Source organism: Mobula birostris, chromosome 7 (genome assembly GCF_030028105.1).
Source record: "Mobula birostris isolate sMobBir1 chromosome 7, sMobBir1.hap1, whole genome shotgun sequence".
Taxonomy (NCBI): Eukaryota; Metazoa; Chordata; class Chondrichthyes; order Myliobatiformes; family Myliobatidae; genus Mobula; species Mobula birostris.
Window position 1 is genome coordinate 157,710,528 of NC_092376.1, and position 12,269 is coordinate 157,722,796.

Sequence of the window (12,269 nt, forward strand, 5' to 3'; positions counted from 1 at the left end):
ATAATGTGATCATCAAAGTGATCACACAGCTCGATCTTCCTAGAAATGTGGTCTGGACAGAAAGTAATGCAGTCTCAGACAAAACTCTCACTGCATTTACAGAAATATGATGTGAGAACAAGGAAAACAGTGCAAATGACCTCTTGGAAATAATGCATTCTCTTTCCCATATTGTGGCTCTCACTTTTTTCCAAATTTAACCCCAAAAAGCAATGCCAAGAATTTTTAAAGCAGATTTATCAACTTGACACAATATATCAAAGATGCTCCAGCAGATTTCTGCAGAAAGAGAAATAAAGAAATAACATTAATTCAATTTCTCTTTCTGAAGAATCATCTGCATAACATGAAGACAGCAAGAGCAATTTCTACACAGCATTTTCTGTTTTTTTGCAGTTCTTGTATATAAAAAAAAAGAATCTCAGGGTTATATGTGGTGACATGTATGTACTCTAATAAATTTTTTGAACTTATCAGTTTGACGTTACCAAAGTCAACATTTCTTTAGCACACTCGATGTATCACATTGACTACTTTTTAAGAAAGTACTTGTAGTATGGTTCCACTCACCCAAGTCTAACTGTAAACTCACAGCACGACGCCATGACATATTTGCTGCATTAGACTATCGCTTCCCCTCAAAGAAAGGATTTCCAACGTATTATTGGCAAAAAAAAAACACAAAACCCCTAATAGATTGATAATTGCTTTGTTCTTCAACTCACAAATACTGGCCTCAAATATCACAGAAAAACGTGACTGTTGTTTAAAATAAAACTGCAAATGTAATTCAAAAGCATATTGCTAAGACTGTATAACAATTGACACCACTGGAAGTGCCACAAGTTTGGTTTTCCCCAGATATGGAAAACAGGAGAGCATCTGATGAATTTGATGTGAGGTTCATAAACTGAAATGGCTCCAAGTGCATTTTAGATTTAGACACACCTTGGCAAAACTCTGATCTGCAAGATGACAAATAATAACAACCGGAACTTATCAACGAGCAGCATGATGATGTCATGATGATGTCATGTTGACATAGTAAAACATCTCAATAATTCTCTTCTATTCTAAAGTTCATAATTTGAGTCAGACAGATAAGAATTCATAACCCTAAATGTTTCATGGAATGAAGTAAAACTTAGGTGAAAAACGGGAAAGTCTGGATCTGTCTCCCAGTTTGTTGTACTATCTTGACAAATGCCATTAATACAAAATCTACATCTGCAGCCACTGTCTAATCTGAGTTATAAAAGCAGAGAACAGTACAATGAAGATGCTGCACTGACCTATATAAACCTACTCCATGAACAGTCCAACCTTTCCCTCCTACACAGCGCATAACCCTCCATTTTGCTTACATCCATCGGCCTATCTAAGAGTCTTTTAAATGTCCCAATTGTAACAACCTCTACCACCATCTTTGGCAAAGCACCCACCACTCTATGCAAAAAAAAAACCTACCTCTAACATTTCCACTAAATTTTCCGGTTTTATACTCACCTCCCATTCAAAGTCCCTCGTCCTGATGAACTCTGTTCATTAAGGACCTCCTCTAACTCTTCTGTCTCCAGGCATATCTCCCCCTTTATCACTGAGCATTTCCACCCTCACTCTAGTCATTCTCCTGTTCAATCTAGTTGTGTAGAATGCCTTGGAGTTTTCTTTAATCCTACTTGCCGAGGCTTCTTTTTTTGTCCTCTTTTAGCTCTCCAAAGTCTCTTCTTTAGCTCCTTCCTGGCCACATCATAATTCTTAACAGCCGTGCTTGATTTTTGCTTTCTAAACTTTGGGTATGTTCGCTTCTTCCTCTTAATTGAGTGTTCCATCTCTCTTGTCAGTCATGGTTCCTTTACCCTACCATCCTCTTCCCTGCCTCAGTGGGACAAACCTATCCAGAACTCATTGCATATGCTCCCTAAAAAGCCTCCACATTATTGTTGTGCATTTCCCTGAGAACATTTGTTCTCAATTTACATTCCCAAGTTCCTGCCTAATACCATTATAATTAGCCCTTCCCCAATTAAATACTTTCCCACATTATCTGCTTCTGTCCACGACACCCTTCCTTTCCTGCAACCATGATATTATCAGCAATGCCAATCTACTACCTCTTTTCCACCGCTTCCCACTCTTTCTGAAACATTTAAACCAAGGAACATCAAGTAACCAACCCTGCCCTTAAAACAGACAAACCTCTGTAATGCATACAATGTCAAAACTCCATGTATTGACCAATGCTCTAAGTTCATCACCCTTTATCTTAATACTTATTGCATTAAACACATTTTAATCCATCCATCTGACTACATTTATGCTCTATACACCTCTGAACATTGATTCTACCTTTATTCCAAATGCTCCATTATTTGTCCCAACCCAATGACTCCCTTACCCTGCCAACCTAGTTTAAACCTGCCCCAACAACAGCTCTAGCAAATCTGCCCACAAGGATACTGGTCTCTCTCAAATTCAGGTGTCATCCATCCCCTATTGTACAGGTCACACCTTCCCCAGAAGAGATCCCAATGCTCGACAAAGCTGAAACTCCACTGCACCAACTGCTCAGCCACACATTCACCTGTGTGTGATTAGAACTGGGACAGGGAGGGCAAGGGTCGTTGTATGAAGAGCAATAGATGAGAAACACAGCACCAGCCTGCTAGATCACCACTATAAATGATGAAATGTCAATGATGTGCAAGGAGATGTAACCTACTACATTGGGTGCTGAGTGGATGAACAAAATAAGCAATAAACATAACACAGACATAATATCCATTATATCAGACAGAGAAAGGTGATCCTGCAAACTACCTGTAAAATGTTCATGTATCCATGATAAGTAAAAATTTGGCAACTATTTAAAAAACTACACATTAGAGATCACTTCACTTCAACAAGAACCCTCACCAAGGAAAACCTGATATTTGATATAACACTTGATAAATGGAAAATTCTAGAAATACTCAGGAAGCCAGGCAACATCCATGGAATAAACTTTCTAGGCAAATAAACTTCCATTGCAATTTAAGGTCAGCTCTATTTTTCTCTATAGGTAATTTTCTTTTACATTTGCAGGGTTTTACATTAGATTGTTGATACCTTGCTATCCAGTTTTTTCATTGTGACTAAATCCAATGATTTAAGGCAATGACCAGTAGGAGCGATGAAGTAAAGGCAGACATGAATTCTTGAATCATGAAAATCGTGCAGTGAACGCCTGATCTTCAGCTCTTCCTGCAGGTAATTCTCAAACTGTGCATCAATGTAGTCAACAATTGGATTATAGCTGAAGAAACAAAGCAAAATGACCTCTTACAATGCCCATAAATTACATCTGCTTAGAAACAAGAAATAAACTTCCACAAATCGCTATGTTTGCTTATGGAAGATAGATCTTATGAAAGATTGCTTATGGAAATGAAATATTTTGCAACTCCTGAATAATTTTCAAAGAATTACAAGTTATAGAAATCAGCATTTCAGTACAATATAAATAAATGCTAGTTTTATTACTTTGCAATACAGGTATTGTATCCTTCCACAAGATTGAAGATTATGCTGACACAAGAAGAAATTTATTATCTTGTAAATTAAATATAAGAAACTTCATTTTAAAAATAATCTTCATTCCTAATGAAAGAGTATTGCTTCAATATTCATAATAACAAATATTGCTTCAACTTTCAAAATACTATTTGAGCGAAATACATATTCTTCATAAAGCAAATTTTTAACAAAGCAATACCAAATTTATTTCACGCACTGTTTGGCCACACAGGGCAAATTCTTCTATTGTTAACTGCTATCACTAAGGGTTGTAATCAGAGGAACATCAATATATTCAGCATTCAAGGTTTAGGATTTTAAACACTCACAATTGCTCATCTTAGCCACAAAACAATGAACTTGTTGTAGCTGTTTGTGCACATGAAGAGTGAACATGCGATTTAACCTGTGATCAAGTTGTTTGTTAACATCCATGGTCAATCAATATTAACAAGAACATCTTCCACAGGAACACCTTTTGAAGGGAATAGGTTAAGATGGTGAGAACTTATTTTTGGAAGGCAGATGTTATGCAGAAGAAAACAAGGAGATTCAGTAGCTGAAAGTGCCGCTGCCTCCATCAAATAACAGCAAATCAAACACTACAAGCATGCTTCAAGATTAAAAAAAATCCTCACCCCTAAATCACATGGATGAATTGATGTATTTTCAACATCCACTTGGTCAGTTAACTATGAAGTCAAAGTATAAACTATTTCAATAAGGGAGTTGGGACAAGGGGAGGATGAAGGTTGATAAGATCAGCAGTGTATGAATCGTCACTGTCAAAAAAACTGGGAGCAAATTACTTGCCAACCAACCTAGTTAGATATCAGTGAGCGTATTGGATGGAAGTTCCAAAAAGACAAATAGAAATTGCAACTTGATATGACAAATGAAGGATTCCAGGTGAATTGTACATGCTTATTTCAAGAACTTACCTTTCCTCTTTATTAACTTGGTCACCAAATCCCACTGTACTAACGACAGTCAATTTCAGATCCACGTTGGTCTCCTTTAAATGGTAGCTTTGTGGTTTTAAACGAACTCCTGGTTCATAGTGAGTGGCCTCGTCACTTTCAAACATTGTGTTGAACAAAGTGTTCATTAATGTCGATTTGCCTATACCTGTTTCCCCTAGGGTACAAAGAAAGATCAGTCAGACATTTGAAAACAGAACAGAATAGAATTATCGGGTGGCAGGACAACTTATGTCGGAAGCAGGGGGATTACAACTAATCTTATACTGGGGAGCTGAAGTCTTTTATCATAATACCAGCTTTGACTACACGAGAGATACTTCTGTACCTGGACGTTCACTCCCAACTGTCAATGATTCAGATATAGAGAGACGGGGTCATGGCAAACAAAAGCCACATCTCACCATACTGTGATGCAGCACAGTGATACATTTAACATTGAGCAACTGAGGCCTACTTTGTTGTCAACATTTTATATCAGGTTACTGTACGATTAATGAAATACTTTTTGATTCTTTAAAATTGGTCACTTATTCTTGTGGATCAAATGCATTTGTTTTTGCTGGGATAAATGAATGCAATTGAATTGCCTAACTTTCTTGCAGGGTGTAACCTCAGTCAGAAATTTGACTTTCCATTTTCAAATAAACTACTAACATCAGATAAAATAAGAGCAGGGAGGGGGATGAACAATTATCTGGGGTCCCTTGTGCAAACCATTAACCACTAGTTAGTGCACAGAAGTGAAAAAATGCAGGAAGTTGTGATAGTTGACCAAGGACCACATTTACAAACATTTTTCAAACACTTGCTGAGCTGCACCCAAGCTTCCTTGGTTAATAATCAAGTGATCACTTAAGATTTAGAATGACGATGTGCTATTAAATTCTTTGCACCTTAAGACCATAAGACATAGGAGCAGTATGAGGCCATTTAGCCCAGTCTGCTCTGCTGTTCCATCATGGCTGATCCCTGATCCTATACTGCCTTTTCTCCATATCCTTTGATGCCCTGACCAATCAAAAAACGATCAAGTTCTGCCTTAAATATACCCACGAACTTGGGCTCCACCACACTCTGTGGCAGAGCATTCCACAGATTTACTACTCTCTGGCTAAAAAAAAAAATCCTCCTTATCTCTGTTCTAAAGGGTCGCCTCTCAATTTTGAGACTGTGCCCTCTGGTTCTGAGTACCCCCACCATAGGAAACTTCCTCTCCACATCCACCCCATCTAGTCCTTTCAACATTTGGTAGGCTTCAATGAGATTACACCCCCACCCCCCACATACTTCTAAATTCCAGTGAGTACAAGCCCAAAGATGCCAAACTCTCCTCATATGTTAACTCCTTCATTTCCAGAATCATCTTCGTGAACCTCCTCTGGACTTTCTCCAATGATAACACACCCTTTCTGAGATATGGGGCCCAAAACTGTTGAAAATGCTCCAAATGTGGCCTGACTAGAGTCTTATAAAGGCTCAGCATTATCTCTTTGCTTTCTTATTCTACTCCCCTTGAAATAAATGCCAACATTGCATTTGTATTTTTTACCATGGATTCAATCTGTAAATTAAGCTTCTGGGTGTCTTGCACGAGGACTTCTAAGCCCTTCTGCACATCTGATGTCTGAACTTTCTCCCCATTTAGATTATAGTTTGCATTATTGTTCCTTTTATCAAATGCATTATCATACATTTCCCAACACTGTATTCCATTAGCAGTATTTTTATACTAATTAGGTATTTTTACTTGAACTTTCATTAGGGGTCATTAGAGGATAATAGGGTGGTAACATTAGCACAGGGGCTAGTGTAACGTTTTACAGTGCCAGCGACTGGGGATCAATTCCTGCTGCTGTCTGTAAGGAGTTTGTACATTCTCCCCATGACCTTCGGGTGTCCTGGTTACCTCCCACATTCCAAAGGTGTCAGAATTAGTAAACTGTGGGCACGCTACGTTGGTGCTAGAAGGATGGCAACACTTGCGGGCTGCACCCAGTGCAACTTCGGACTGCGTTGGTCGTTGACATGTTTTTCTGCATGTTTCGATGTACTTGTGAAGAATAAAGCTAATCTAATCTGAGTAGCAGGGAGTCCAGCTATTATTTTTTGCTACATTTGGCCAAATCTGCTGTTGTGACATCGCTGGCATTAATTAACTCAGGCCAAACCAGGATAAAGTCAACAGATGTGTCAAAATTACATTTTTAATTGAATTATTTCAACTTAATGAAGTGTAATGGATTTGAGCAGTCACCAGGGACACAGGACTGTCCAACACAAGAGTTATAATGCTTTGAATGTACCTACCCACACAAAGGATGTTAAAACAGAAGCCTTGCGATACAGATTTGCTGACTAACTGATCAGGAAGACTGTCAAAACCGACATGACCATCAAGGCTAAGGTTCCGCTTCTCTTCAGCCTGGTTTAAAAGCAAAGAACATGATATTGAGCATAAAATAAAACAAATTCCCATTTTTATATGCAGCCCGAGAAATTTCACCTACCCCAAGAGGTGGCTTGAGTGTTATCCTGGATATTAATACCAGGAACAAACTTTAAATGTTTCATTAAATATAAATAATAAATATGGATACGGATATTTTTAGTTTAAAGAGAACAACATGTAATTAATTCAACACAACCTTGTTTTGGTAAAGCATCTGCAATACCTTTTTTACATTTACGCGCTATAGCAAAATCCATGCAGTCACTTATGAGAACAGGCTAATCGTAACCTCACTTTTACTTTGGGCTGCTGTTCACAAAATGAACTATCTGGAAATACCCATATCCTTGCAAAAACATGGCTTTAACAGCATTGAAATTTTACAATATTATTAAGCCATTTGTCAGCACTTCAAGCGACAGAATGAACATTCAAAACTGGCCAATGTCATGACTAATTAAAAAAAAAATAGATTTGCCAAGATCATTTGAAATAATTGAATAGGAGCATTAGTTTTAATTTTCATTTTCAGTGAAAACTATAGCTGGTAGTAAATTGGTATTACTATATTAAAGCAAATTTAGATATGTTGACTGAAAGAGGTTTATAATGGCTTCTGCTAACTCTTCATGCATGCTGGTATTTTTAGATGCAATAAATCCACTTGTGGTTCTTCCCTGTCAAATCAGACAGTTCAATATGTAAAATGCAGAGTCAAAGCTGTCAGTTTTCCTTGATAGCAGGCTGACTACATATGCCTGTGCCAGCTGGAAACATCCAACAGGGAAGGAGAAATAAACAATCTTTAGCTATATGTCTGCATCCACGACAACAATCTGGTTAGGCCCGAGCAAGTGCGGTGAACAGTAGCGTGAAGCGATAATTTCTTCTGGTCCCTTTGACAAATACCTGGAACCAAGCTAGTTGCAGAATTATTGAAGACAGCAAAATTGCTTAAGTTTGTAGAACAGGTGCGTTCTACAAAGAGAATCCACAATAGTATGGAATAAGAAGTGATCTGTGTGCCCAAGGATCGATTTTTGTTTACAACAGTCATTATGTAGTTTGTTTGTAATTCTGCAAATGAATTGTAAAGAATAGATCTGGATAATATGAAGTAAATTGCATCTTTAGTTTGCAGCATGCATCTCAGTGCACAGAGGAAGACTGAAAAATAGCTCACGAACTGAAGTACAAACAAGTATTGTCTGGGTCTGTGTTTAACTAGATAATCGTTATGTAAGATCACATCTGTTGACACAAGAGAGTTAACTCATTTACGGAAATGATGGCTGAAATAGCTTATTAGAAACGATTGCTCAGATCATCCCTTTAGACCAGATGACCACTCGTTTGTTAAAAAGCTTAAGTGCAATTATTAAGGATGTTCAGTCTTAGACAAGGTGGTATGTACAGACTCTGATGTCTACTGTAACTCTCGGTTCGACTAGCGGCTTAATCTAGGGAAAGACAGTCCTCGGCCTGGCCAAACTTAAGAAATTTTGTTTGGGTGGATGCAGTGCGATGTGTCCCCTGTTACAAATCAGTACCACGAAATAACAAACAGTACACAATATGAGATTAAATAATTGAGCTTTATAATTTGACTATATGGTTAGTAAAGAAATGAAAAAAAGAAAAGGGACCATTCTCAAGAAACAGTCTAATGCGCAATGTTGGAGCTCACGGTTCAGTCCACTGGCTTCCAGTCGACCTCCTCTGAGCGTAGCCAACCCTCGGACCCTCACTCCAAGTCCACTCCGCCTGGCGGTCTACCAACCCTCTCCATTCATGTCTTCTCTCCTCATCTCTCCCCGCCAAAAGACAGCAAAATCCCTGCTCCCAGACCCACAAGATAGAACAACATTCTTCTCATTGGATAGCCCCTCATTCCAAAGCCCTGTTATCTCTAGTCATAACCCAAACATTGCTGCTACAGAGAAACCATTACATTAGCAGTGAAACTTTACAGTGCGTTACACTACAATACAGGAATCAATTCACATTGTTTAGAAAGAGGTGGTAGTAAACTGGAAATTGAGAGCTTGTTCCAGGTAGGAACATAAAAGTGGCTAGTATTACATTTAAAGTAGCAAAAATCCAGGAGAAAATTGGGAGACTGAATTCCAAACAATGGAAATACTAAAACTAACCATGTTCAAAGCTGAATATTGTTTTCTTAGCACAGAACCAGCAGTTTTAATGGAACATTGTGCACAGCTTAAACAATGGACACTTCAATCCAAGTAACTGAAACATCTCTTTTCTCTTGCATAGCCTGGTACCACAGAACACAATAAATGAAAATCAAAGTCGTTGGAAATCTGAAATAAAAACAAAATGTTGCAAAATAAGATAGACAGTGTCTGTGCACAGAAAACCACAGTCGATGCTTCAGTTCAATTATCTCTCTTTGGAACTAGGAATACCATTCGAAAATAAAGGGAGGTCTGCGATAGGTTGGAGGCCAGGAGATTGAATGTTACAAAATGTGTGGTTTCGTTTAAGAGAGGGCAGTGAAGTCTTACTAATTTGCTGAAAAACTGGAGGAAGAGGAGGAGTAGATGAAGGACAGAAAAAGAGCAAGAACAAAACGATGGTGGGGTGGGTTTATGAAACACATTTGCAAGAAATCTAGGGATGCTGGCTCGTGCAACACAATAGGGCTGGTTAAGTGAGGTTGTTGAATTCAACATTCAGTCCCAAGGTTAGTCACTATATGTTATAGTCTTAGGTATACACTGAGCTTCACTGGAAGACTGTGAGAGGTCAAGGTCAGAGAAGTTAAAGTGCAAGAAGGCTCCAGTTCTATCACCGATTGCAAGAGTTCCAAAGACCCTCACACAAAATACTTAGCCCATCTGCCTGAAAGAAAACTGGAGGCCCTCTGTCCTTTGGCCTAGATGAGTATACGAGGAGTGGTTGATAAGTTTGTGGCCTAAGGTAGAAGGAGATGGGTTATACAGCTCTCGTTACATGCACATGCCCTTCAGCTCTATGAGTGATTACGCAGAACGTTTGAAGTTAATAACTCATCTCCTTCTACCTTAGTCACGAACTTATCAATCACCCCAGCTGTGGACCACTTACTGGCGGTCCAAGACGCCAACTTCTGCAAAGAAGAGATCCGTATGCTCCACGACCGCTGGACTAAGTGTGTAAATGTAGGAGAGGACTATGTTGAAAAATAAATGTGCTAGGTTTTCTAAAATTGACTCCTTCTACCTTAGACAATGAACTTATCAATCACCCCTCATATCACCACCATCAGAGACTTTATCAGCAAGTGTGTAGAGGACTCGATACCACAAAGGACAATCTGGGTGTTCGCAAACAGGAAACTATAGATTAAGACCATAAAGCCATAAGATAGATGTAGGAGAAGAATTAGGCCATTTGGCCCATCAAGCCTACTTCACCATTTCATCATGTCTGATCCATTTCCCTCTCAGCCTCAATCTCCTGCCTTCTCCCGTATCGCTTCATGCACTAACTAATCACAAATTTGTTCACCTCTGCCTTAAATACACCCAATGATTTGGCCCCCACAGCCACCTGTGGCAACAAATTCCACACATTCACCACTCTCTGGCTAAAAAATTCCCCCTTATCTGCATTTCTAAATGGATGTCTAAGGCTGCGTCCAAAAGATCCATACCCTACTGAAAACAAGAGAAAATCTGCAAATGCTGGAAATCCAAGCAACACACACAAAATGCTGGAGGACTCAGCAAGCCAGGTGGTATCTATGGAAAAAAATGTACAGTCAATGTTTCAGGCTGAGATCCTGCCGAAGGGACTTGGCCTGAAACGCTGACTGTACTTGTTTTTCCATAGATGCTGCCTGGCCTGCTGAGTTCCTCTAGTATTCTGTGTGCCAACCCCCATTGAAGTCTGGAGCTGGCATGTTCTTATCTGGTGACCCTGACCTTTTCTGTGAAACTATCATGCATGCCAAGAGACAACAGCGGCTCCAAACTAACTGTCAGTTAGGGAAGGGCAGACGTGCTATAAATGGGCTGCAAAACAAAGTCAGGCAGCATCATCGAAAACAGCACATCCCTTCCTAATGAGTTTAACATATTCTATGCATGCTGTGAACAGAAGGGGGTTGGAACGTTACCACCCACAGCAGTTTCCAATGCACCTGAACCCACAGTCATCAACGTGAACAAGACCACTCTGCTGGAGAGCAAACCTGTGGAAAGCATCCAGCCCAGACAGTGTTCCCAGCCACGTCCTTAGATCCTGCATGGATCAGCTTGCAAGGGTAATTTCAGACTTTTTTTAACCTGCCCAGGCTTCAATCTGAGGTTCCTGCCAGCTTTAAGACCACTATCCCCTGGTAGCTAAGAAAAATAGGGTAACATGCCTTAATGACTACCACTCAGTGGCTCTGACATCAATCAGAATAAACTGCTTTGACACACTGTTCATGGCACACATTAACTGCCAATTCACTTACTGCCAAAACAGGTCTACATCTTCCTGGCTCTACATTCAAATCTGAAGCATCTGGACAGCAAAGGTACGTACTGTAGGTTAGACTGCTGTTTATTGACAACAGCTCCACTTTCAATACTCTAATTCCAAGCAGACTTATTTGCAAACTCGCAGACCGGGCACTCAACATTTCCCTCTGCGACTGGATCTTCGACTCTCTGACTAGCAGACCACAATCAGTAAGGATAGCAGCAACAGCTCAACAATGATTATCCCGAACACAATGCTCTGTCCTCAGCCCCCTACTCTACTCCCTGTACACTCACTGCTGCATGGTCAGGTTTTGCTCTAACACCATTTATAAAGGTCGCAGATGATTCCACTGTAGTCCGCCATATCTCAAATAAAGATGAGTCAGAATGCAGTAAGGAGACAGACGTGGTGTCACGACAACAACCTTTCCAACAAGGCCAGCAAAATAAAAGGTCACCGACTTCAGGAAAGGATGGTGTTATACATGCTCCTGTTTACATCAATGGCGATGTTGAGAGGGTCGACAGCTTCAAGATCATAGGACTAAGCACCAATAGCCTATATGATGATGGCACAACTAAGGAAGCTCAACAGAGCCTGTACATCCTCTGGAGACTAAAAAACTTGGCATATCCCTTTTGATCCTTACCAATTTTTGTCAATACACCACACAAAGCATCCTATGCGGATGCATCATGGCTACCAGATGGTGTAGCAACTGCTCTGCCCATGACTGAGCAACTGCAGAGAGTCGATGACACAGTCAGCACATCAGAGAACCCAGCCACCCCTCCGTGGATCCTGGC

General features: G+C 39.8%; 1 protein-coding gene across 1 annotated transcript in view; it reads right to left on the reverse strand.

Annotated features, from left to right (window-relative positions):
* Positions 1-12,269, reverse strand: part of LOC140200526 (septin-8-B-like) — an 85,531-nt gene that overhangs the window by 17,738 nt on the left and 55,524 nt on the right. Inside the window, exons 2-4 of the mRNA XM_072263992.1 lie at positions 6,846-6,960; positions 4,497-4,692; positions 3,109-3,295 (exon numbers count right to left, since the gene is read on the reverse strand). Coding sequence (XP_072120093.1) covers positions 3,109-3,295; positions 4,497-4,692; positions 6,846-6,960 — 498 coding nt within the window. The remainder of the gene's footprint in view (positions 1-3,108; positions 3,296-4,496; positions 4,693-6,845; positions 6,961-12,269) is intronic.